Raw genomic sequence first — 25,556 nt, 5'->3', positions numbered from 1 at the left:
CATTTCATTCCTTTATAGTCTTCCTAAGATTCTATCTTATTCATTTTAGATCAAACTAAGAGTCCGTAAATCTGTCACACATTTACAGATACTTTTTGGACTATTTCTTTAGTAGTTAGCATTTATCCATTTTTTAATATAGTTTCATTGTCAGAAAAGTCAACTTACTTTCTTATTTCAGTTCACTTTGCTTCCATGTTCAAATAATAATTTACATTCCTAATATGTTAAGGAAATAGAATTTTGGGGTCTATTTTAATTTTAGTTATGCTTAATGAAGAAATTTTAGTTCTGATTATTATCACAACTGCCTTAACCCAAGTACCCTGTAGGAAAGGATTTCAGGCTTACATAAAAGTAATTTTTCACTTCAATGCTTTCATAAAATAAAAACATTATTTTTGCTTCAACATTATTTCTAGTCTGAGTCCACAAGTTAGTTCTACGGGTCCACAAGTTAGTTCAGTATAAAGGTCATTATGGCAAAATGGACCTGAGCCACACAACAGATACTGGCAGTAATCTGTGTGGCAGCTCATCCATATTTATTTCAATTTCCGTTGAGGTCATTTCACCCACCACTCCTTATAGCAAGATAAGCTACAAAATTTGCAGGACCCAGAGCAAAACAAAAAAGTAGGGACCGTGTTTAAAAAAAACAAAACAAACAAAAAAACACTATTGTGAAAATAAAACCAAGCAAGGGTTCTTTGGGTTGCCTGTCCCTGAAGCCAAGAGGAAAGGGTCTGTTTATCTAACAGTGAAACACACTTTGGTCCTTTCGAAATCATGTTTAAATTTCTCAATATGCTTCATTTTCTCAGTAGGTAAAGTACACTGACGATTAGTTTGCTTAAATAGTAGCAGAATGACAAAGGGTGATTTGCTGCAAATCATCAACCAGCAACTCTTGCACAGTTCAACTTTTGTCGATGGACGAAGGGAGATCATTTGGCACTGACGGAGCTTGTACTACGTTGTCTGTCACTGAAGATTCCAAATACCTCTTAATTCCATCTACCAAGTAGGTGAACTGAAGATTTGGGGGTGGAGAGAGAGGGGTCTTGAAATTATTCTTTGGTTTCTAAAAACTGTACAGTGGTACACAGAAACCCTTTCCACGACTTAAGTGGAGACAGCCCTCAGGTTTACTAAAGCCTCAGCTCTTGCTGACTTCTCCTGGAAGGCTCTGAGTGCGCGGACAGTCGCTGGACAAGGAGATTCGGTCCAACCTCTAACACGCTCCACTGACCCTGCTGCAGAGCGGAGACCCGGAGGCGAAAAGCCTGCTGGGAAGAGCGAATTCAGGGAGAGGGCGGGCCCAAGGAGGCGGAGCCGCGGGGTTAGCGGAAAGGGGCGGATCCCGGTGTGGGCGGGGCCAGGCCGGGCCGGGTCCCCGGCGGCCATGTTGAGGCCCCGCCCTCCCCTCCCTGCCGCGTCTTGCGTCCCCACCGGCACCCTTGCCGCAGCCATAGGTAAGACTGGGTACGGGTAAAACAGCCAACGTCCTCGGCCAGCTTGGGTCTAGAGCAGCAGCTGTAAACCAGGCTTGGTCGGGCTGACGCCGAGGCCTGCGGCGCAGATGGCGGCTCGCACGCGACGGCGCCCGAACGCTGCCAAACGGTGGCGCGAGGCCAGACTTTGTCCCGGGCACGGCTCCTCTCCCTAATCCCTTTACCTGCACCGAGCTCCCAACAGTGTGTGACTCGGGGCGCTCGGCGTGCTGCATCCCGGAGAAGCTCCCGGTTGTCTAGTGCCCGCTACCGTGGACAGTATTTTCCCTTGTACAAAAACAGTTCCCTCTGTCCACATGCGCTGCCACCGCACGAGTAAAAGTGTTCCTCTTCTACCGAGGAAACGAGCCTCCCTCGGGACAATGGTGGCGCCCTCAGAGGGCCAAGGGAGTAGCCCACACACGTTAGGGACACGGCAGGCTAGCTGAAGGCGCAGTTGGGGCGCTGCAGTCTGTTGTTTTGCAGAGAACTGTTTAGGTTGTTAATAATCGATAGTGTGGGACATATTTGGAAATGAAGTAGATACAAATTCAAGAAGTCAGAATGGTAACCAAAACCACAAGTAACAGTTGACTAGCCCATATCCAAAATGCTTAGAACCAGAACTGTTTTGAATTTCAGATTTTGAACTATTTGAAGATACATAAAGAGATATCTTGGGGATGGAACCAAAACAGAATTCCCTTCTGTTTCATATTCCTCATATACAAAGCCCAGAGGTAATTTTATAACATATTTTAAATGATTCTATTCATAAAGCAAAAGTTTCATGGTGCAGAGTTTTCCAATTGTGGTGTCTTGTGCACCCAACTTTCAGATTTTGGAGCATTTCAGATTTGGGGATTATTGTTGCTCAGCCTGTAGATATAAAGAAAACTTTTGAGACTTGTGAGAAAATGGAAAAAATGGGCAAAAATACAAAGAACCTGAATTTCTGGATGACATTTAGCTTCAATAAGAAAAGAAAACAGTAAGATTTCACTGTTTGACCTTTTAGAAAGTGGGTATGTTATGAATAAAGAATATTTACTGTCTTTAAGTTTTTTAAAATATTGTAGATGGACACAATATCTTTATTTTATTTATTTTTTTTTATGTGGTGCTGAAGATCAAACCCAGTGCCTCACACATTTGAGGCAGCCGGTCAACCACTTGTCTACAACCCCAATGATTTTAACAGTTTTTACTGATTGGCTTGACATGTTCAAGCCAAGTTCAGTGAACCTTTCTTTTCCAAATACCATTCATGAACTTTCTAGAACAGTTGGATACATTTTACAGTGCCAGTTGGGGGAATTGGCAGTGCACTGTAAAATGGTTTGGTCTTGAGGGAGGTTTTTGTTTGTTTGTTTTAGTGTTTACCTGTTTTTTCTTTTTTTTTTTAACTGGTTCTTAGTACCCATTTCTCCTACAAAATCTGTTATAGATCTAAATATATATCTATATTACAACCTAAATGGAACATGTATCAGACAAATGACACACAATTGGTACTATGTAAATTTCCATATGTATATTTTACTTAATATCGGTCACTTTAGCATAGTTCATAAGTCAGTTTTATCACCATGTCCTTTCTGTGTAGTAAACTCATAGACCTTTAGTCTGCCTCCCTCCTTCATCTCTTCTCTCCTTTTTCCTGCTCACATTACAAATTTGACCCACAATTCTTAGCTAGATAAATCCATCTTCCTCTACTCTCTTAGTCCTCACTTCTCTTTTCTTCACTCTCAGTAGATGACTACATCTCATATTTCCAAGTTATATCTTAACACTTCTTTTTATTTGTTTAAAAAGAAAAAAAAAAGTCTTCATAGTACTCTTATTCCAAGAAAGATTTTGACCAGTTACCAGGGCTTGTGGCAAAATAGGTGCAGTGGTGCCTTGCTTAACTTTGGGATATGTTCTGAGAAAAGGATCATTAGGTGATTTCATTATTGTGTGGATATCACAGAATGTCCCCACACAATCCTAGATAGTATATAGCCTATTGCTCCTTGTCTATGAACAGTGTATTACTGTACAGATACTGTAGTAGTTATATCACAATGGTAACTTTATATATCAAGAGGAAAGGTACAGTAAAACTATTTGCATACATATATAGGAATGATACAGTAAAAACACAGGATAAAAGATAAAAATGGTATACCAGTATATGCTAGTTGCTATGAAAGGAGATTCCAGGACTGGAAGGAAGTTGCTCTGGGTGAGTCAGTGAGTGGTGAGTGAACATGAAGTCCTAGAAAGTCTGCCATAGACTTTTCTAAAGAGTTATTTTTCTTCAGTAATAAATTAATCTTAGTTTACTGTAACTTTTTTACTTTTTAAACTTTGTAGTTTACTCTTTTGTAATTTACTTTAAAAACCAAACATTGTACAGCTATACAAAAATATTTTTTATCTTTATTCTATGATGTTTTCTAATTTTTATTTTTGTTTGTTTTTTTGTTTACTTTTTAAACTATTTCACTAAATAGAAAGGCACAAACACACACATTAGCCCAGGTCTACACAAGATGAAGATCATTAATATCATGGTACACCTTCACATCTTATCCACCGGAAGGTCCTTAGGTCAGGAATACACTTAGAGCTGTTGTCTTACGGCCTTCTAGATACCTCCAGGAGCACCTGTCTGAGACTCTTCTTGAGATGGTATCACTTTTCAGAAATATGTTCATGGTTTTCTTGTTACTTTTTTTAAAAAATTATAAATTTGGTTGTAAACAGATGATACACCATGAGCATTCTTCATGAAAACTTTTCAGAATTAGAGTTCATGTTTTCTAACTTTTTTGGGGGGTGGGGAAGTAGGTACCAGGGATTGAACTCAAGAACACTTGACCACTGAGCCACATCCCCATCCCTATTTTGTATTTTATTTAGAGACAGGGTCTCACTGAGTTGCTTAGGGCCTCGCAGTTGCTGAAGCTGGCTTTTGAACTTGAGATCCCCCTGCCTCAACCTCCCAAGCGGCTGGGATTAAAGGCATGAGCCACTGCAACCAACTATGTTTCTAACTTTTTAAGGAACTTGTTGAGGTCTGAAAAAGCTACTAAACCCTTCTCGGTGAATTTTCTTAAGTATTCTTTTCCGTTTTCTGCAATTTCCTTTTCTCTTGCCTCTTTAGCTCTTTGTGCTCTAGACAATAGGACTTTTTCAGCTTCATCATAATCTTTGTAATGGTGCTATAAGAAACTTTGTAATTTATAATCCATTTGGTCTTTTTTTAGGATCATCTGCCCTTCATTGCAGACTAAAAAGCAAGTAGCAATTGGACAGGTAAACTTACCTTTCATTGTTTATGGGTTAAATGGAAAAAAAATATAATAACTTTCTTTAAAACATCTGTTGTTTTTCACATAGACAATTTCTATTGAAAAATATAACTACCTAGTGTTTTATAATTATATATTATATATCATATTAATTCCTAGCTTATGTCCTTTTTTTGTTGTTGTTAAACTTAACATTGTTCTTAATTTGTAATTGAAGGTAGTTTATAAAACAAGTTATGTAGGGGGGACTTTAAAAGATGGGTTTTTAAAAAAAATATTCTCCCAATTTTTTAAAAAATACTTTAACCATGTTTTTTCTGGCCAAATGAATAGTATTTAGTTTTGATTAAGGAATGTTATTTTAATTAAGGAATATTCAAAGAGCAGAGGAAATAGACTACTTGTGGTTTATTTAAATTAATGAATAACAAAGTATGTGATACAAATAAATGACAAGGTGATTTTTAGAAGTTTCACATAGTATCTAAGAACTTCAAAATATTATTCACAAATTTAAGAAATATAGTAATTATTAGGTGCCCCTTAACTACCATATGTGTCCAGTGTACCATATTTTGACAAAGCCTACTTACTTCCTAGAGCTTTAAGAAAATTCCCATGTAGAATGATCTAGCAAATTTTATTCTTTGGTCTCATGATTTATGTATATAAATATTATAAAGTGTCCCCCCTGCATAATTTATTCTTTAAGATAGGATCATGAATAAGAAAAACTGAAGTATATATGTAATAACATAACATCTTATGGAACAATTTGTCATTTAAGGATTTTTTTTTTATAGTTTGAAAACAAAAACTAGTGGAAGAGATGTTAATTTCTCTCTTTGGAATTGTAATACCCTAATCCTATAGAATCCAGTCAATTTTTGGTTGTCTTTTTTTTTTTTTTAAGTACTTAATGATCCTCTACAGAGGCAGGGCAGCAAAACAGCTAAGAGAAGGGGCTCTGATGTCAGACTTCCTGAGTTTAAATCCCATTTTTCTAATATAAAACTAAGTATTTGGACTTACTGAAGGGATTGCTTGAAGACAGGAGTGAAACTGTTCTCACTTGGAATTTTGCAAAGATATTTCCAAGTTTGCTTTTTAAGATTATTATTAACATATCTTTGTAAGAATAATACTAAAGCTGCAGCTGATCAGCCTACAGTAGTACATTTCACTGAAAAAAACCACTAGAGAGGTAATATCTGTTTCTGGTATCTGGACTTTTTATTTAGAATATAGAACTTATCATTTTATATTTTAATGTAATGCTTCTAGAAAAGGGAAGGTAATCCTCCCTTGAGAGATACACATTATAATCAGTTTCATTCCTCTTTGCTCAACAGATAAATGGTTTTCCAATTATTTCCATGTATTTACTATTAAAATATAATGTGTAACATTTTACATGTAAGTTTGAAATTACTTTTATATGACAATTAAAAAGATCTGTTGGAGAGAAAAGAAAAATTAAGTGCTAAACTTAAATTTCCTAAAAACAAGCTGTTCTTTTTATTTAGAAAATAGCAGACCTATATTGTACAACAAGCTGTTCTTTTTATTACCTAATAACAGATCTATGTTGGTTTGGTTTAAAAAGAGAAATATTAATCTAAAATTTATGTATCACTTTTTCTCAAAAGCTCTCAGAGGATGAATAATTTGATCTGATTTAGCATATTGAAAAATACATATTATAATGTTAGTCATCAATAATGTTATATTGTCATCAAAATAATTATAGGCACATCATCTTTCTGTTTTAAAATCAACCATAATTAAAAATACCCACTCCTTCACTTCTTTGTTACAGTTGACAGGTACACTGTTAATATTTTTTAATCTACTAAACTGGTCGATTAGTAACTTGAGATTTTTTTTTTTTTTTTTTAATCTGGGGCAGTCTGCAACAGTAAATTATTAATGGTATAACAAGTTATTAAAATTTTCTAGAGTCAAGTACAGATAACAAATATAAGTGTGAATATGAAAGTTAGTTTCTAAATGTTATTTATCAGAAAAATGGCATGTGAAAAAATTCTAGATGGAAAACAGTTGTGTATTTAGATAATTGATCTGGAAACAATGAGTTTCATTTCAAGTTTTCAGGAACTACGTCTTTTTTAGAAATTAATGAGATTAATCTTCACTAATAGGAAAAGAATGGCATTGAAACAGATTTCCAGCAACAAGTGCTTTGGAGGATTGCAGAAAGTATTTGAACATGACAGGTAACTGTTAAGAAGATGTACATAACTTTAGATGTCTCATTCAATTTGATTTGTTTTGCCTAATTTTAAACAAATGTTTATATATTTTGGTATATCATTTCACTTTTGAATGTGGTTTCTCTTGTTATCTATATGACAGTTTCACCAAACTTAATTCTGTAGGGGTTGGACTATGGAGCCTAACAAAGAATACCTTCCAGATTTGTGTTGATGGCCTTCTAAAACTTTATGAAAACGTCTATGGTGCCATTAAAAATTCTGAGAACATTTTTAGCTAATGTATGACTAGAATTTGCCATATTGGACATACAGATATGGAACATTTTCATTATTGTAGAAAATCCTATTGGATAGTACTGCTTTGATGAGGTTTCATTTTTAGAAAATGAAATAGAATTAATTGTATCTGAGAGGAAATTTATGAAACTGGGTGAAGGGGATTTTTGATGTTGAAGTAGTGATAAAATAAACCCAGTGTCATTAATGTCACTGGAAAAGGGGTCCAAGGAGGTCCTTGGAAGAAAGAGACCTCAACTCAGGACAACAACTACCTTGATATCTGTAGCAAGACAAATTTCAAAACACATCAGTAAGAGGCACAGGCTGATTTATGAAGCAGAGGCAGTCAGTACACACCCAGAAAGACAGAATTGAGCACAGACACTGAGGAGAGATGTTCTGTGGTATTAGTCTTAGATTTCTCAGGTATTCTAAGATAGGTTAGAATTTTGTCTAAAGTTAGGTTTTGAATTTTATCATTAATTAATAAGCTTAGGATTACCTTCTGATGTTTGTTTCTCTACTTTCAAGTCAGATTATTTCCCTTTCTAGTTAAACAAAAACTATAAACTTAAGTTCTTGTAATTTATTTATTGTATAATCCTGTGTGATTTAGAGTTATCTTTCAAGAATTGTTCTGGAATGTAATCCTTTGTGTGCTCCAGGATCCTCCTAACCATTTAATAGTTTTGCTTCTGCTTTGCTCCCTTTGAAGGTGGGGGATCTTTGAAGAGAGGCACAGCCTTAAAGTTTTGTGTGCCTGGTAGTTATGGCCTGATCCTTCTCCCTATCCCCATCTCAATAACAAATTTCTGTGTATGACATTCTGTTCTTTTGGTAATTGAGCAGCATCATAATGACATGATAGGAACAGAAGTTTCAGAAGTATACTTGATAATTCTGTTTTTCTTCCTTTTATGTTAGTGATAATCATACCACTGTTTGAAATATGCTTTAGACCTCATTTATAATACAGCTGCTTGAAATAGGCCTTTTTTTTTTTAATTGTGGTAAAAATGCTTAACATGAGATCCACCCTCTTATCAGTTTTTTGCCCCCTGCCTGTGCCACTTACTTTGTGTTTTCTTTCTTTCTTTCCTTTTCTTTTTTTTTTTAACATCTTTTTATTCCTCTTAAGTTTTTAAGTTTACAAAAAAGTTTTAAGGCACCAACTATCCTGGAACATGACTGTGCACTTTTGGTTAAGCCAGTTGATAACAAATATTCTGGAATTGGTCATGGATCTGATGTGGTATATTATGAAAGAAGATAGCTTAATTTCCCTAACATTAGTTGAAGACCTAAAAACAGCTGCCAGAAAATTTTTATGACTTCTAATCATCCACAGGAAAAGATGTTTAAAATAGGGTAGAAAAATAAAAGCAAACATTTGCAGAGAATGGAAAGGAGCATACAGAAAATTTCTCACTAGCAAAGATGGGGTCTTTGTGGGAGTCTGTACCTAAAAAGTCAACATAGTCAAGTAACAAAAGAATAACAAACTCAGTGAAAACAAAAAAAAACATTAAAAGGAGAGGGAGGTAGTTCTGGCATACTACATGGTTCATCTCTGAATAGCATTTATACCTTCTTCATACTGATCAACTAAAATTGAATATTGAGAGGATGTGGCGAGGAGAAACGTAGGGAGGTACAGAGAACAAAGGTAGGGAAGTTAAATAAAATTCTTCCAGAATGGAAATTCAGTAAATAATAACTAAAACTGAAAAATCAAGGAATAAATGAAGACCTGTTATAGATATAGGGTAAATGCTAGAAGAATTAGCTATAAGAGGTAAATGGATCATCTCTTGAATGTGGCAAATGAAAAGGTTGTAGGGTGGGGGAAAACTAGTTTCATATGGAGTTTGTAGAACTATTTAGTATTTCTTGTTATTATTTAAAGTATATGTATAACAGTTTTTTTAAAAGAGCTATTCTGAAGCAGTAAATTTAAAATTCCATCTGCAAGGTCAGGGTTACATAAATGCCTGTTTATATGAGAATGTTCTATGGTTTTTATCAAAATTATCTTACTTGTGATAATAGTGATTGTGATAAAATATTATGATGAAAAAACAGATTAAGGATGTGGAATATTTCAGTGCTCAAGAACCAGCATGTAATTTAAAATATTTGGAATTAATTTTTTATCAAAGCTGATATATTTCATATATCCCTTTATAAATAGGAACAATTTTTCTTTTTGATAATAGAAGTGCTACAATGAGGTCTACATTTATTTTTAAATTTATTCTATTCAAAATGACACTGTACCATTCCAAGCAGAGCCTTACATTGGTTAATCATTATGCCCAACAGGTTTTCTTCTTTCTTTAAGGGACAATATATTCCTTAAGCCTAGATGAAGTACTTAGTTTAGATATTCAACCACTTTTTTTGGACCTGTATTATATATTTTACTTTTTACATAGTGCTTAATTATTTTGTCTCTGACTTGATTAATAAAGGGCATTAATATTTTGTTGTGATGATTGTTGTTAAAACTATAGTGTTGAGCTGAAGTGCAAAATGAAATTTGCTATCTACTTACCACCAAAGGCAGAAAGTGGAAAGTGCCCTGCACTGTATTGGTTGTCTGGTGAGTATTATACATTTAAGTTTAATAAAGCAATTTCCTTTTAACTGGCTTTTCTTACCTTTTAACTTTGACTCATTGGTATGCTTTCTGAGCCTCTTATAAAATAGAGACTTATCATCACCTGCTTTGTAATTTTATCTTAAGAAAACTTCAGACCTGTGGAATTAGATTTACTTCACTCTTTTTTCAATTAGACCAAGTAACTTTGTAGAGAATGAACAGTCCTGGGCTCAAAGGTGAAGGTTTAGAAAGTCACTTATTTAACTTATTGTTGAGGGCCACAGCCGAGTCAGGATGATGCATGGCATTTTTGCCAGAAGTAGTGGTTGAGAGGTGACACCAGCGAGCCATTAAGATGATGACTTTTGAGTTCTTGCGGAGCTCCCGTTGAGTTCAAGTTGAGTTCTCGCGGGGATTCCTGAAGAGTTCGCATTGGTTGGGGAAGTGCCAGAGGAGGGATTTCTGGTTGGTGGTTCCTGGAGGAGCCACGTGGGTGGCGTTCGGGAGAGTTCCCAGGAGCGTGTGTGGAGTGTGCTGGTGGAGTTCAGAAATAAAGTTTGTTCCTGCTTCAGTGGCTCGTGATTTGTGCCCAGCCAGACTGCGGCAACTTATCCTGCCCAAGCGTTTCTGCAGTTTGTAGAGACTTTGCCAAATAGAACACTATTAGATGGAACCAGAGCACCATGGTACACTAATTGTAGACCACAGATAAGTACCTTCCTGCAGTGTTCTCTATAATATTTTAACTGGCCTCTATAGAGCTTCTCTTGCAACAATCTAGAAAGTCACGAAGAACACTAATGCTTCTTAATCATTGAATAATACTCCTAATCAGACTGTACAATAGATTTGTGAGAGAGTAAGACTTTGACACTAGTAGTTTTGAACCTCTGTGCTAATTTCTCTTTCACAAGATATTAGCACTTCATCTTTATAAGAAAAAGTTACAAGGAGAGAGTTATGGCACCCAAATTGTGTCATGGAGAGCTGTTGTTTCTTTAAAATAGGTTCTTACAACATTTATTTATTAAATCCTCCCTATGTATGTATATCAAGGATACGCCCCAAGCACCAATTTGAAATGAGAATAAATGTTCACTTTAGAAAAAAAGACTTAGTTGTATATCTCATTTTAATTCAACAAAGCACTTCGATGACCAAATGAAGAACACCAGTTTTTCTAGGAAAACATTTGATATTGGCAAAAAGCAATAGCAACAAAATTAGACATTTAATTGTTATAGAATACATAGTAATATGTAGCTAAATATAACCTTAGGTATTATGTAATTAATTCATAGAAAGAAAACTGAGGCCCACAGAAGCTGAATACTGCCCAAAGTCACATAACAGTGTAAGGTTGAGCAGGTTTTCTGACTCACAGTTCAGATGTGTATTCAGTCTCTTCTTTTTGCATTGTTTCTGACAAGAGCTACTAAAAGTCATAACTTTTGGTTAAACACTTAATCTGAGATCAGATTAATTCCTAACCAAAATTGAAATGTATAAAAACAGGTTAGTTGAGCTTTTTGAGGGTAAAATATAGAATTTTTGTTCTATTTATATTAAATGGCAGAACAGTTTCCTTAGTGAGATTCTGAACAGATAGACCTTGGTAATTAAGTCTTGATTTTCTAAAAAAAGGTAAGATTGTCTGACCAGCGCCCTTGAGAAATGATGACAAAATGATATCAAAGTGTTTACTTACCAATAAGTTGCTAAAGTTGACAGATTAGCTAAAATCAGAACATCTAAAGAAGTCTTCAAAGATAGTCCCCATGTGGTGATTCCTGTCTTTGGCAAGTTGAGATGACTGTCACAACATTCTTTCATTAGCTATACAACCCAAGAGGATTGAAAATGTATATACACACAGAAATATGAACATTCGTAGCACATTATTTGTAATAGCCAAAAACTAGGAACAAACCAGATGTCTACCAACCGATTAAATAATAAATGTAGTAGAATATTATTAAAAAATAGAATATTATTAAGAATCAAAATTAATGAAGCCTTCATACATGCCACAATGTGGATGTACTTTGAAAACATTCTAAGTGAAAGAATCCATCCACCAAAGACAACATATTGTTAAATTCCCCTTATATGACATGACCAGAATAGGCAAATCCATAGGGGCAGAAAGTAGAGTAGTGGTAGCCTGGGTCTGGAGGCTGTAGGTGGAACAAATGGGGAATAGCAGCTAATGGGCATTGGGTTTCTTTTTGAGGTGATAAAAAATGTTATGGCTGCAGAGCCGTGAGTATACTAATAATCATTTAATTGAATTGCTCAGTAAAGTTGTTGCCAAAAAATTTTTATCTCTTCATATAGATGAGGTTGATTGAGTAGTTTTTTGGTTTATTGGGGTTTTTTTTTTCCTTCTTTTATTTGTACTAGTGATTGAACCCAAGGGGCACTTAACCACTGAGAAACATCCCCAAACAAGTTGCTCAGGACTCACTAAGTTGCTGAGGCTAGCTTTGACTTTGGAATCTTCCTACCTCAGCCTCCAGAGCTCCTAGGTTGAGTAGATTATAATTAGTAACTGTCTATGTACTCTTAATGAGTAATCCTTCTGGTTGAATTATCTTCATTTCTGTGCCTCTTCAATTCACTCTCCCTACTTTAATCAAAGAATTTGCATTCCAACTGGGAAAAAAATGAAATTTTTCTCTGGCACCTAATAGATTTTCATTTCTCAAGTGCAGGGTATTATTTGGTCTACCCGAGACCCAAGTCAAAAATCATTATATCTAATCACATTTAATCTTCTCATGATATAGAAAGAGGTGGCATTCTCCATTTTTCCAATGAAGGAACTCAGACTCAGAATTTTTAAGTTGGTTAGTAAAAGGCTGAGTGACACTTAGAAACAGATCCCATCTGAAATCCCAAACCCCTGCTTTCTACCCTATTACCCTTTCTCCTTTGAACACATTTACTTTGAGGTCTGCAAAATGGTGAACTTTGACAGTAGTTTTGGGGCAGTTCTTCATCATGCTATGACTCAGTTGACTGGAAAACATCCGGTAAGAACATTAAATGGCACAAGAGTTTCCTTAGTGAGATTCTGAAGAACAGATAGACCTTGGAAATTAAGTCTTGATTTTCTAAAAAAAAGTAAGATGATCTGACCAATGCCCTTGAGAAATGATGACAAAAGGATTTCAGAGTGTTTACTTGTTTTCATTCAACTTACTGAACAATTCTGGGTTTGTTTTCCTGTTGAGCATATGCCCCATATTGCCATTATACATTTGAAATTTTCTGAATTCCCAAGCACATCTGGTCCAAAGAATTTCAGGATTGAAAATTTAGTGACTTTGAAAGGATAATGATGTAATCATTGAGTCTATGATGGTTCTTAGATTTATACAATTATAAATAAATAAGGTAGACAAACCACCTTATTGCTCTACCATGACTGATGAAAGTCTATGTCCTAACAGAGTTTAAGCATAAATGCCCATAATGATATTTGTAACTTTGTGTCTTATTGTTGATTATTAATTTAACCAATATATATGGGCACACTATAAGTCTCTGTGCTCTCTATTATGGGATAATTAGCAACTATAAAAGTGTTTTATAGTCCATATTTCCTCATGCATATCAATAAGTTTTGATATTGCTAATAATCAGATGCAGTATTTTGCACTGACTGCTAGAAAAGGGCTATTAGGTGGTACTTAGTTCAAGAATTTACTGCTGGTTCATTCTTGGTCATTCTCATGTCATCCATAGTCTTAGGAATCTATGGTAAGAGAATTAAGTCATCTCTTTATCACATGACTGAAATGCACAGAACTAGGAAAAATGACAAACTGTTCTAAAAACTGGGGCTAAAACTGAATTTAAGAAAGATATTATGTTCATTGTTGTTATCCTTTTAGGTCAGTGAGAAATTATAGAATTTTTGCTGAGAACTATCTGTATATTTAAGTTCTTTGTGTTATGATGGCCATACTATTAGCTTTTTTTTTTTTTACTGTGAATACTTAAGTTTTTATGCTGATATAATAACACTTTCAGCTAATTTATCAATTTTAGTAATGTAACAATTGATGTAGTAGTTTTGTAATTGTTTTCATTCAACTTACTGGACAGTATACCCTGCTGGCCTTGTTTTCCTGTTGAACATATGCCCCATATTGCCATTATATGTTTGAAATTTTCTGAATTCCCAAGCACATCTGGTCCAAAGAGTTTCAGGTTTGAAAATTTAGGAAGTGACTTTGAAAGGATAATGATGGAATCATTTAACCTATGATGGTTCTTAGATTTATACTATTATAAATTTTGTAAGAAAGGGAACTTAAATCTTACTCAACTTATATCTACAGCAAAATAATAACAACAAGTGAACTTGTTTTCCTATACTATAAAAAGGTTAAAAGTTTCTAAACTATTCACAGTATAACCCGAGATAACGGTAACAGTGCTTTTGATCTTCAGGTTTAACTTGCACAGAACAGAATTTTATATCAAAATCTGGTTATCATCAAGCTGCCTCAGAACATGGCCTTGTTGTCATTGCTCCAGACACCAGCCCTCGTAAGTATTCTTGCTCACAGATTTTCTATAAAAATTTAAATATTTAAGGACTAAGTTATAATTGGTATGTACATTATATAATTTGTTTCATTTTTTGCTATTATCTCTTAAATCTTTCAAGTGACATCATGACTCTAAAATACCATGCTCTGAGAGAAAAGTGGAAGCAGGAGGGAATTATATCAGAGCACATTAGAAGACTTTTTCTTCAAGATAGAAAATTGAGCACAAGCTTGTCACAGTACTAAAGAGAATTAAAGAAATATAGTAAAGGGGGTGGGTTATTAGGAAGGGGCTCTCTATATAGTTCTGAAAGATAACTTCTTTATGGACACTTACTATAAAACAGGAAACATATATTCAGAATCCATAGATGGAACTTCATGAACAAAGAAAGATAATGAGCCTTACCTTGGCAGCTGAATTCTGTTTGGCAGGTCATTCCCTCTCACCTTATTGGCCAGAACTAGTCACATGGTTCCTATACCAGGCTAGGAGGTCCAGGAATATAGTCTTACCAAGTACTCCAAAAGAGAGAGCTCACAATATTTGGTGAACAGCTATAATGCAAATGAATTTGCATATTTATCTAAAAGTACATTATTAAATAAATTACCAGAGAGTGGATAAAAATACCAGATTTTTTCTTGACAGGTGGCTGCAATATTAAAGGGGAAGATGAGAGCTGGGACTTTGGCACTGGTGCTGGGTTTTATGTGAATGCCACTGAAGATCCTTGGAAGACTAACTACAGAATGTACTCTTACGTAACGGAGGAGGTGATTTAATTAGTAGTTTAATTATTGACTGATAATTGTAAAGAGTTTAATTTTAGACAAAGTCCTTCCAGTTCTCAGAATTTGAAACTAGAGTATGGTATTGGTGAATCTATTTCATGTATTTTTATGAACTACCTTAGTGAAGATTGCAAAGTTTACTAATGTTATAATGATATTTGGTGCAGTTTAAATTAGTACTAAGTATGAATTTAAAGATTTTAATAGTTATATTGAGAATGTATATATTATCCAGCTTATCAAAGAAAATAGAATAAGCAATAACCTTTGATTTCCTGACAGATGGTTCATTCAAATGTATTTCATAGTGATAAAACAAGGTTTAGTTAGAAAGGATAAGTGGTAAAGCATTACTTCTATTCATAATATTTATGTACAGTTTATGCATTTTTTAAAAATTTTATGATTTTATTACATCATAAAAACTCAATAATTAAAATTTTAATAACAAATAAATCTTATACTCTGAATAATAATTGTGTTTTAGTATATTGCAGAGTTTTTTCTGTGATTAATTTTCACACAAGTATAATTTTTTTTGCTTTTCTTTATTTTAATTATAGAAAATAAATACCAGTATTATTCTAATTTTAATAATTAAATAATATTCTGCCAAATGAAATAAACATTTTACATTGGAAAATAATAAATTATGTTTTTATGTATATTTTTTTACCATAACAAATGTTACTGTATTGATTGTCTTTGTACATAATTTTTTACCTCTAAGGATTTTTCCCTTGAAATGTATTCTAAAATGTGAAATTACTAGGTGAAAAGTTTGGAACATTTTAAAGGCTCTTTCTGCATAATCTTCCTATAAAGTTGCTTTTAAAGAATTCTATGCCCTATGTTATTCTGAGTGATATTAACAACTATTGTCTACCTGAGTTTTTGTTTTTATTTTTCTTTAGTCTTCATGAGCTGAAAACATATTAAGAATGTGATTTGGATATTGTGTAGTCATTTTATATAACTTTAAAAAAGCCTAAACTTACTTTCTCTGATAATTTTTGTCATATTTAAATTCTTTCTAGCTTCCACAACTCATAAATGCCAATTTTCCAGTGGACCCCCAAAGGATGTCTATTTTTGGCCACTCTATGGGAGGTCATGGAGCTCTGATTTGTGCTTTGAAAAATCCTGGAAAATATAAAGTAAGATTACCAAAGCCTAAGGATAAATATTTTTCTTAAATAATATGATATTAGGAATTCTCAGATGTGAAAATTATGATAATGTTGTAGTATTGGGACTAAACTTTTACTAAGTGTTGGGAATTTCAGGGTATTGACAGAGGGTATTAAGTTTGATTACATGACATGTTATAGAATCAGAAGCATAGGAATTCCATCAGAGTGGTTTCTTGTTGGCCTACTAGAAGTTTATAAAATGTAGCTTATCTTTTCCATTACTTTTATTCAAACTCTAGTTTTGAACACATTTTTCCCTCTAAAAGTTGTTATATTTGATTAATGTTATTGTGACAGTTTATCATTTATTTATACTTTTGCCAGGAATCTTTGAAAAATTTACTTAATTTTTTGAGGTTAAAGAAAATATTCATGATTTGTAGAAATTTAAGAATTTTATCTTCTTAATGCATCTACATGTAAACTGAATTAGACCATGATTGAAAAACATCATTTTCAGCTTTTCCTATTATTTGAAGCTTTATAGCTTTACATTTTTGTTTGTTTAAGTGAGCCACGATTAGTAACCACCACATATGGAGTGTCCTTCTGTGCAGAGCATATTTCAGGAGTTGAAAAGAAAATGTCAAAGCAATGATCATCTTAAGATTACTTCTGTTTTTAAAATTATAGAGCTACTCTGTATAGCAAGGTTTGTTTAACCCATTTAATTCCCTTAGTAAAGATGTCTTTTCCTTGTTTGTTTCTATTTTTGCAATGATGAGTATTGAACCAGAACTTTTTACACTTGTAGTAAAGATTATTTACTTTAGATGTGCTACTGAGAAATGAAAATATTTCTCATAGCAATTTCATAGTATAACAGTGGAAACAGGATTTTATTTCCTATTTTGTGAATATAAGGCAGTTAGTTTATTGTGTCTGAGGTAGAAAAGCAACTTTAAATTTTTTGTATAAAATCTACTTGTTTTTAGTAAAGGTATTGTTAAATATATACATTGATAAATATTCTAAAGCTGAGAGATTCCATCTTTGTACCTTTATTCAATGGAAAACAACATTGTAGGGTCTGGGGATGTGGCTCAAGCAGTAGCACACTCGCCTGGCATGCGCAGGGCGCTGGGTTCGATACTCAGCACTGCATAAAAATCAAAATAAAGATGTTGTGTCCACTGAAAAAACTAAAAAATAAATATTAAAAAATTCTAAAAAAAGAAAAAAAGCAACATTGTACAAAACAAAATTGAGTTAAAAATTTTGTCATGTTTAAGGTATTCCTCCTCCCGCTTTCTTGACACTGTTTAAGAGAAATAATGTCTCAGGTGTAATAATATGTTCACTAAGGTAAGGATGAGCTGTTTCATATTACTATGGACTAGTTTTCAGGGGAAAAAGTAGTAGAAACTCTGAACACAAACTTTTGTTTATACCTTCATTAAATAAACCTATGGTTTTATGTTATTAGTGCACCTAAATTATTAGCTCTCAGAGTATACAAAACACTGTATTATGGAGAGGTGTACAATGGAGGCCTGTAATATATCAAAAGAAAAATTGTTCACAGGGGTTTTCATTGCAAGTTCATTTTTAAGCTAGTTGAAAATATCTATTCATATTTTATTTAGCAAAATTAAACTTATTTTTAAATTTCCTTTATTTCTGAAGTCTGTGTCAGCATTTGCGCCAATTTGCAACCCAGTGCATTGTCCTTGGGGCAAAAAAGCCTTTAGCGGATATTTGGGAACAGATGAAAATAAATGGAAGGTAGGTCCTAGATAACTGTGTTAATACTTGTTCTTAAGTTTCCAAGTTTTTTAAAAAGCTTATACACCATGCCTAACCCCTCGAATTAAGGCTCTAGAGCGGAGAATAAACTTACACATAGCATTATATAAGTAACCTAAAGATGATTTAAAGAATGCAGAATAATGTGTGTAGGCTCTATACAAATACTATAGCAATATGTAAGGAACTTTATCATCCATACATACTGGGTGTTTGAGAGATCCTTAGAACCAGTTCTAAGATACTGAGAGATGACTGTACCTAACAACCATCACAAAACCCAAATTTCTAGTTTATTGAGTCATGAAAGATGCTCTGAGGCTACTTTTTATTTTGCTAATGGTTTATTTATATTTTTATTTCAAAATAAAAATTACTTCTAACTTAACCAAGAAATATCACTTTATTACTAAATTTTAAATCATATGTCTGATGTAAGCAGCCTCAGAGCTTAAATAACTTTAAATTTTCTTTTGATCTTAGCATACTATATTCAGAAGACTATCTTCTTGTGCACTTTTAAATTTAGTTTTCAATATTTCCTCTTTCAGGCATATGATGCGACGTATCTTGTAAAGTCCTATCCAGATTCTCAGCTTGACATACTAATTGATCAAGGGAAAGATGACCAGTTTTTGCTAGATGGACAGCTACTCCCTGAACATTTCATTTCTGCCTCTTCAGAAAAGAAACTCCCTGTTGTTTTTAGATTACAGGAGGTAAGTACTAGGAAACTTAAGATATTCTAAATAATAAATTTAAAAAACAGGATTCCATAGTAAATCTCTTTATTTTAGAATATAAAGTTACTATTTTCTAGTTAGATAGTTCGAGTATATTAAGACTCTAGAAGTGAAAGCTTTCCTATTAAATTCATGGTATCTGAGACCCAATTTGATAGAAATAGGAAAGCTTTAGTCAATGAAAATTATTTAATTTTCTCCCTACTGTCAAGACTTAATACTTGAATGACACTGAGTCGCTAACATAAGTGGACATATCGTTCTTTACACATGCACCCTGATACAGTAGAATAAGGACAAGCTTTTCTGTTCTTTACTCTACATTTCATATGCACATCTTAGCCTTAAAAACTGAGCATTGTTCCTCTCATATATGTGCTTTGCATTATTTGACCTTTATGCTACTTTGTTGTACTACTCCCAGTGATTTAAAAATAATTCCTGAATTTCAGTTGGATTGGAGATTTTCCTTCACTGAAGTACTATAGTTTTAAGTAAAGAAATTCTGCTTTTTTAAAAAAGTATTCCTAATCTTCAGAGCATAATATAAATAGAATCTATTTCAGAATCTATTTCAGAACCTATTGTGAAAATCATACACAATGCTGATTTTTTAAAAACATTTTTGATTCATGTTTAAGAGTAATGTGTCAGCCATTGTAATTATGATAGTAAATGTTCATATAAATGTAGTCAGTGTGTAATGTGGTTCCTTATAGTTTACAAAATATTTTCATGGCTTTAACTTATTTGTAGTCGTTACACCACCAAATGAGAGATCATTTCTTTCCTGTCCATCTGCTTTACAGATGAGGAGACAGTCTCAGAGAGGTAGCCTATTTATCTAAGGTCAAACAACTAGTATCTGGTAGAATGGGGACTAGAAGCAAGGTCATGACTACAAATGCTGTCCTCTGTCATCTATCTAGCCATTCCCAGGCAACATGATGTGATCCTAGGAGCAAAGGAATGGAGTAAGAGCTAGCACCAGAGAAAATGTACATAATCTGCTGCCTCTATAGTTTATGTAGTAGATCTTAGCAACGTCCTGTATTATATATATAAGGATATTTTGAACATGTGGGGGGGAATATATATATGTATATATACACACACACACACACACACACACACACATACACACACACACACATATATATGTATATATAATTTTTTGAGAAATTTACCAAAACCAATATTTTATATAATTTTATATATATATATATATAAAATCTTTTTGTCTCTTGAATTTTCATCCTTAAATAATAGAATATTTTCTAGATTTATTTGAACATTTTACCATCACAATTAACACTTTAGATCAACGACCAGCCTTGAGAAATCCAAATACCAGTTTGATTATAAGTGGAGTAGTGCATTTAACTATATTAACTGTAGCTATAAGTGACGTACTGAACCATGTTTTTTTCCCAAATGACCTTAACTCTTGGCATTAGCTTTGTTGGATTGCCTTGTCCTATGCCAAGAAATTCTGTTGTTTCTATAGACAAAAGTTCCTGCCTGCCCACAAAATCTGAAAATCTCTGGAGTTACAAAAGCAGCCTCAAGTTAACACACAGGAGAGGAAAAAAAATAAATCTACCTATTTTTTTTCTAAAATACATATATCCCAATCAATGAAGAAAATGTGGTTGTCTGAGCCAGACATGGTGGCACATACCTAGGCAGGAGGATTGCAGGTTAGAGGCCAACCTTGCAACTTAGTGAGACCCTGTCTCAATCAGTCAATCAATCAATCAATCAATCTATAAAGTCAAAAGGGCTAGGGATATAGCTCATTGGTAGAGTGCCCCTGGGTTCAATCCCCAGTACCATTAAAAAAAAAAAAAAAAAAAGTGGCTGGCTATACTTTTGAGGAGTCAAGACTGAGCAATAAATTTTTCTGAAAAAAATAAAAAAGTATTAAATTCATAATCAGTCTTGAACTCAGACACAATTTTTTGTTCAGTTTCCTTAACAGCAAGGTTAGGAAGAGTGAACTACATGTTCTAAAGTAGATTGGATTTGTTGTAATTGGATCAACAACTTAGTGGACATGCTTGAGTAGTAGCTCCAGAGAGGCTACTTTCAGATTTTGTAAAACCTTCCATTGACCTCAGATTACCTGAGGTTTGAGAGTTTCATCAATTGCTTTATCAGTTGATGATAAATACAGTATAACTGTGTTTCTTTCTGAAATAGAAGCTGTGAAAAAATAATATGAAAATGACAAGGAGTATATATACATAAATGATGTAAAGAAGGAGAAAGAAAATTATAACAATGGTGCATGATTATATAAGCCCTTTCCTTTACTTCTTATTAATGGTGTTAAATGCTCACAATTTTTATATATACTTTGTCAACTGTCAAAAAATTGAGAATGTAATTAGTTCAGGGGACTAATTTTTCATATAAATTTTTCTTTTTATATCTTGATTTCAGGTAATCTAAACTAAAAATAACAAAAAGCAGAATTCTGAGAGCAAGTATTCAAAGATCAGATCTTGGCCTCAAAAGGGAAGGGCCTAATGGTTCTTATCTTTAGTTATTGAAGTTATATAATGAAAAAAATTCACTGACCTAACACTGATGAAACTTGCAGAAATAGTATTCCCTTTTGGAGACCAGAAAAAGAAGCTTTCTGGTCTCCTGAAGTCTCAGAACTTTTTTGAAGATTCAAAGGCTATTTTGGCAGAGGCTTCTTAAGATTTGATCTTTATATACTAGCTATCAGAATTCTGCTACATAATGTTTTCTTTTTTTTTCCCAGTGTAGGTTTCCAGATGCCAAAATATAAAAAGGAAAATTATATGGAAAAAAAATCCCCATGTGCTAATTCTGCCCTTTCAAACAATAGTTTTTGTTTTGTTTTGTTTTTTTAGATAGTTGAGAGAGTATAAGTTGTGAGCATTTGACACCATTAAAGAGGTAAAGGAATGAAGTTGGGTAAACCGTACACATGATTTGCCTCTTAATAGACAAGTAAGAACATGCAGAATGCTCCAGAAATATAGGACTTACACACTCATTTGTGTATTTTGTTAGCACAGTTATCTAGCCTGTGAACTGTCAGTGTTTGTTAAGTAAGCAAATGAATACTTTTCAACAGGCTGCTTGTTAGTACTCTGAAGATACTTAACAACCTGGAGATTCATATCCCAACTTTTCTAATTAGGTCTAGAAAATATATAGCAAAACACTGCCTCTTAGAGTAAATGTCCATCATAGCTGCTGAAGCACTGCTTCTTTCTGAGAGTTGAGTTAAGAATGAAAGAATGTGTTTATTTTTATACTCCTGGAGTCAGAATTTTACTACCAAGGATTTTTCCATTTAAAGTGTGAGGTAGAAGAGGAAAGTAAGATCCCTTCAAGTGTCACTAAGTATAGGCAATTGCACAAGCTGCTTAACATACCAACCCAACTCATTAGTGATAAAACTGAAGATAATAAAGAAAGCCACCCCACTTAATAACAGTTATAAACAGGACTTGAAACTAATCAAGGATGACACAGTTAGCTCTAAATGTATACTAATAGTTGAAATTTGTTCGCTTGCCTCTATATTGACATGTAAAAAAAATCGTTCTTGGTCCCTCATAACTAGGATTTTCTGTTTTCTCATAAAAGTGAATCTTCCTTTAAATATCATTATGGAAGTTAAAGACATTTGATTTGGAGTTAGGATGAAGTACTGTTTTCTTGCAGTGCATTCCTGCAAGCTCAAAACTGGCACTTTCTTGTACCATGGAACTTCTCAAAAGAATAATAATAAAAGCAACAGTGGCTGTCCATCATGTTGGAAACTGCAAGGCCTTTAGCTTCCATGAAACGAAGGATAAAAATAGGACATTCTCAGTCCATTAGGGTTTTCTCACACAAATCTTTAGAGGCATCTGTCCCCCACATCTGTGCCTATTTTCTCTCAGATCCATGTTTTTGATCTGTGAAAAATGGCAGATACTACTTAGTCCTCAATTGCAAAGGTTTTGTGGCCTAGAAATAATGTATTTGTTTAACAATTCTTAAATTTCTTTCTTTATATAAGAATCTGCTCTTGGGCTGGGGTTGTGGCTCAGTGGTAGATTGCTTGCCTAGCATGTATGAGGCACTGGGTTGGATTCTCAACACCACATATAAATAAATAAAAATGAATAAAGATCCATCAATAACTAATAGAAATTTAAACAAAAATCTGCTTTTTAGCTCTAAATTTAACATCTAGAGCTGATCTGAGAAATGTCATACCAAGTACCTCCAAGTCTCAGCCTTGATCTTGACAACCTCCTGTCAGATTCACTTCCACAATAGAAGATAGTTTGCTTTTAAATTATTTTGATGATTTTACATTAAAACTTTAGTAACTGCTGTTCCCACGATATACATTCCATATAACTCTGGAAATAAGAGATGGAAAATATTTACTGATTCATCAAAACCTTGGGGATTTGCCTTATTCCCTAAAACTCCAGTGATATTTTTATTAGATCTATTTTTATTTCTTATGTGCTTTAGAAAAGTTTAACTAGTAAATCCTTCAGAGATGATTTTCTTGTTTAAAACTTTAAAAGAAATCTAAGACTTTTATCTCTCTCAGTTTATTCTACCTTGTTTCTTTTGTGTTTAGTGTGGGTGGCCATCTCCAAAATTATTTGGTGTTTAACACCCTTAGAAATTTCTTCCTACATCAGTATTTTTCTTCTACCTTTGAAGACTGCTACTTATCGTTCTCAAAGGGAAAAGGATTGCCTCTCCATTTTACTTTTTAATATTTTTTTTAGTTGTACATGGACACAATACCTTTATTTTGCTTATTTATTTTTATGTGGTGCTAAGGATTGAAGCCAGTGCCTCACCTATGCTAGGAAAACACTCTGTGACTGAGCTACAACACCAGTGCTGGTTTTGATGCCCTAATTTTAATGGATGGGTTGACTGAGCTCTGTTTCACTTGCTTGGCACACTACTTTTTTTTTCTTTTTTCCTGTTTCACAGTAGTTTTCAAAAGGTTTGCTGACTTTTTACCCAATTTGATATATGGCTAAGGAATGTCAGGGTTTAATGAATTACTCTTCAAGGTTATGATATGCTTTTACAGTAGGAGGTAGAGTTCTTTGTGTGGTTTATAGTGGTAGTTTTTGGCTTCCCAAACCATAGAGCTTTGGGGCATTTTTATGTTCTTTTTCTGTATTGTTTATATGTGCTTATTTTGTATTTTAGTATTATTAGTATGCATCTCTTGTTGAACTAAAATGTCTTGCTCATGTTTCTAAGCTCTAAGTTTACTTCTTTTAATCCTTGTCAATATGATCACATGTCTATTCTGCACATGGAATTAATGCTTTATTTCTTCTTTGCGTATACATTGTGGCATTTAGAAACTAGGCTATGCAGGATGTTTCATTTTCCTTCATATTTCGACTGCTGTTTTAATACACAGTGAAAATGTTTAAGTACAAGTGTGAGAACTTTGATTTTGATTAAACCTTACTTATAATATTTTAGCTATTTATAAATAAATTAAGTAACAAAAGAGATTTATTCAGTGTCCTTAATATTGATGTTTCTAAATGGTAGATAACTGTTATCTCCTGTATTTTTGCTTTCTAGGGTTATGATCATAGCTACTACTTCATTGCAACCTTTATTGCTGATCACATTAGACATCATGCAAAATACCTGAATGCATGAAAATCTTCTGATAAGAGAATCTCTTCAAAAGATTATAAAAATCATAATAAAGAGAATTGCCGAGGGAAAATATTTCAAAACATTGGATTTCATAATGCTAAGAACTTCGTTGTACAATTGAATTACCTGAATAAATATAAATAAAAGTCACTTCGGAATTAAAAAGTTATTTTACCAATGTTCATATAGTGTTCATTCTTTAATACTTCACAGCCTTTTCCATGTAATTTGGAAATCCTTGTTGTATTAGCCTCAGGTCACAGAATATGAATATAATCCTATCCAAATCATAGAATGCTAACTTGGGAACAGAGGATTTAAAAGTAATGTGGTCTAAACTCTTGATCTTTTCAGAATTTCAGCCTCTGAAGGCTTGGACTGCCTTTGTCATGTTCATTTATTATCTCTGTTATCTAGCAGGTACTTGATCTCTATCAGGCATTTAATAACTATTGTTGGCTATACAGCAAGAAAGTAGGCTTAGAAGGTTAAAAGAATGGCTCATTGCTTCAGCCATGTGACACAGATGGGACAGAAGACAGGTTTCCTATATGCTAATCCAGCCCTATTGTAATAGATCAAAGGGAAAACAAACAGACATGAATAAAAGTAAGTTGCAGGACAATATACATAATTTGATACTGCTGACATTTTTAAACACCATCAAAACAATATGTATATTTCCTATGGGTGCAAATGTATTTCATAGGAAAAGATCTGAATGAAAACAATGGCAGTCGCTTCTGGGAAAAAGGGATGGTCCAGCAGAATTGAGGATGAGTGCCAAAGTGGCTTTACTTCTAATGATGTCATTTTTATAAACAATTCATTCATGTGTATTTTGAGTTATAAAATATTAATTTTGTTTAGTGAATATTGAAAACCAGAAAAAAATAAAAACGGTGCTTACATA

The 25,556-nt window shown here is 33.6% G+C and overlaps 1 protein-coding gene and 1 long non-coding RNA gene across 6 annotated transcripts in view; one reads left to right on the top strand and one right to left on the bottom strand.

Annotated features, from left to right (window-relative positions):
* Positions 1 to 15,134, bottom strand: part of LOC120888457 (uncharacterized) — a 575,667-nt gene extending 560,533 nt beyond the window's left edge. For both annotated transcript variants that reach the window (XR_013423368.1, XR_013423369.1), the window contains exon 1: positions 14,885 to 15,134. This is a non-coding gene — a long non-coding RNA (uncharacterized LOC120888457). The remainder of the gene's footprint in view (positions 1 to 14,884) is intronic.
* Esd (esterase D) lies at positions 893 to 24,821 on the top strand. 4 transcript variants are annotated; one of them, XM_078015992.1, is made up of 11 exons: positions 907 to 1,024; positions 2,136 to 2,233; positions 4,751 to 4,799; positions 6,958 to 7,032; positions 9,825 to 9,913; positions 14,375 to 14,473; positions 15,128 to 15,252; positions 16,308 to 16,427; positions 18,090 to 18,188; positions 18,761 to 18,928; positions 24,563 to 24,821. In XM_078015992.1, the coding sequence occupies exons 4-11, from the start codon at positions 6,965 to 6,967 to the stop codon at positions 24,641 to 24,643; spliced, it is 849 nt and encodes a 282-aa protein (XP_077872118.1). In that variant the 5' UTR covers positions 907 to 1,024; positions 2,136 to 2,233; positions 4,751 to 4,799; positions 6,958 to 6,964; the 3' UTR covers positions 24,644 to 24,821. The 4 variants fall into 4 exon arrangements, with proteins under 4 accessions (XP_077872119.1, XP_077872118.1, XP_005330247.1 ...); XM_005330190.5 differs by lacking the exon at positions 907 to 1,024 and adding an exon at positions 1,337 to 1,475; XM_078015993.1 differs by lacking the exon at positions 2,136 to 2,233 and having other exon boundaries at positions 893 to 1,024.
* Positions 24,822 to 25,556: the final 735 nt, after the last annotated feature.

Source organism: Ictidomys tridecemlineatus, chromosome 6 (genome assembly GCF_052094955.1).
Source record: "Ictidomys tridecemlineatus isolate mIctTri1 chromosome 6, mIctTri1.hap1, whole genome shotgun sequence".
Lineage (NCBI taxonomy): Eukaryota > Metazoa > Chordata > Mammalia > Rodentia > Sciuridae > Ictidomys > Ictidomys tridecemlineatus.
This window is presented reverse-complemented; position numbering and strand designations above follow the sequence as displayed.

Coding starts and splice junctions, on each gene's coding strand:
- Esd (XM_078015993.1), top strand. CDS start 6,965: ATGGCATTGAAACAGATTTCCAGCAACAAGTGCTTTGGAGGATTGCAG. Junction 15,253..16,307: donor ACTCTTACGTAACGGAGGAG/GTGATTTAATTA, acceptor AATTCTTTCTAG/CTTCCACAACTCATAAATGC. Junction 18,189..18,760: donor CAGATGAAAATAAATGGAAG/GTAGGTCCTAGA, acceptor TTCCTCTTTCAG/GCATATGATGCGACGTATCT.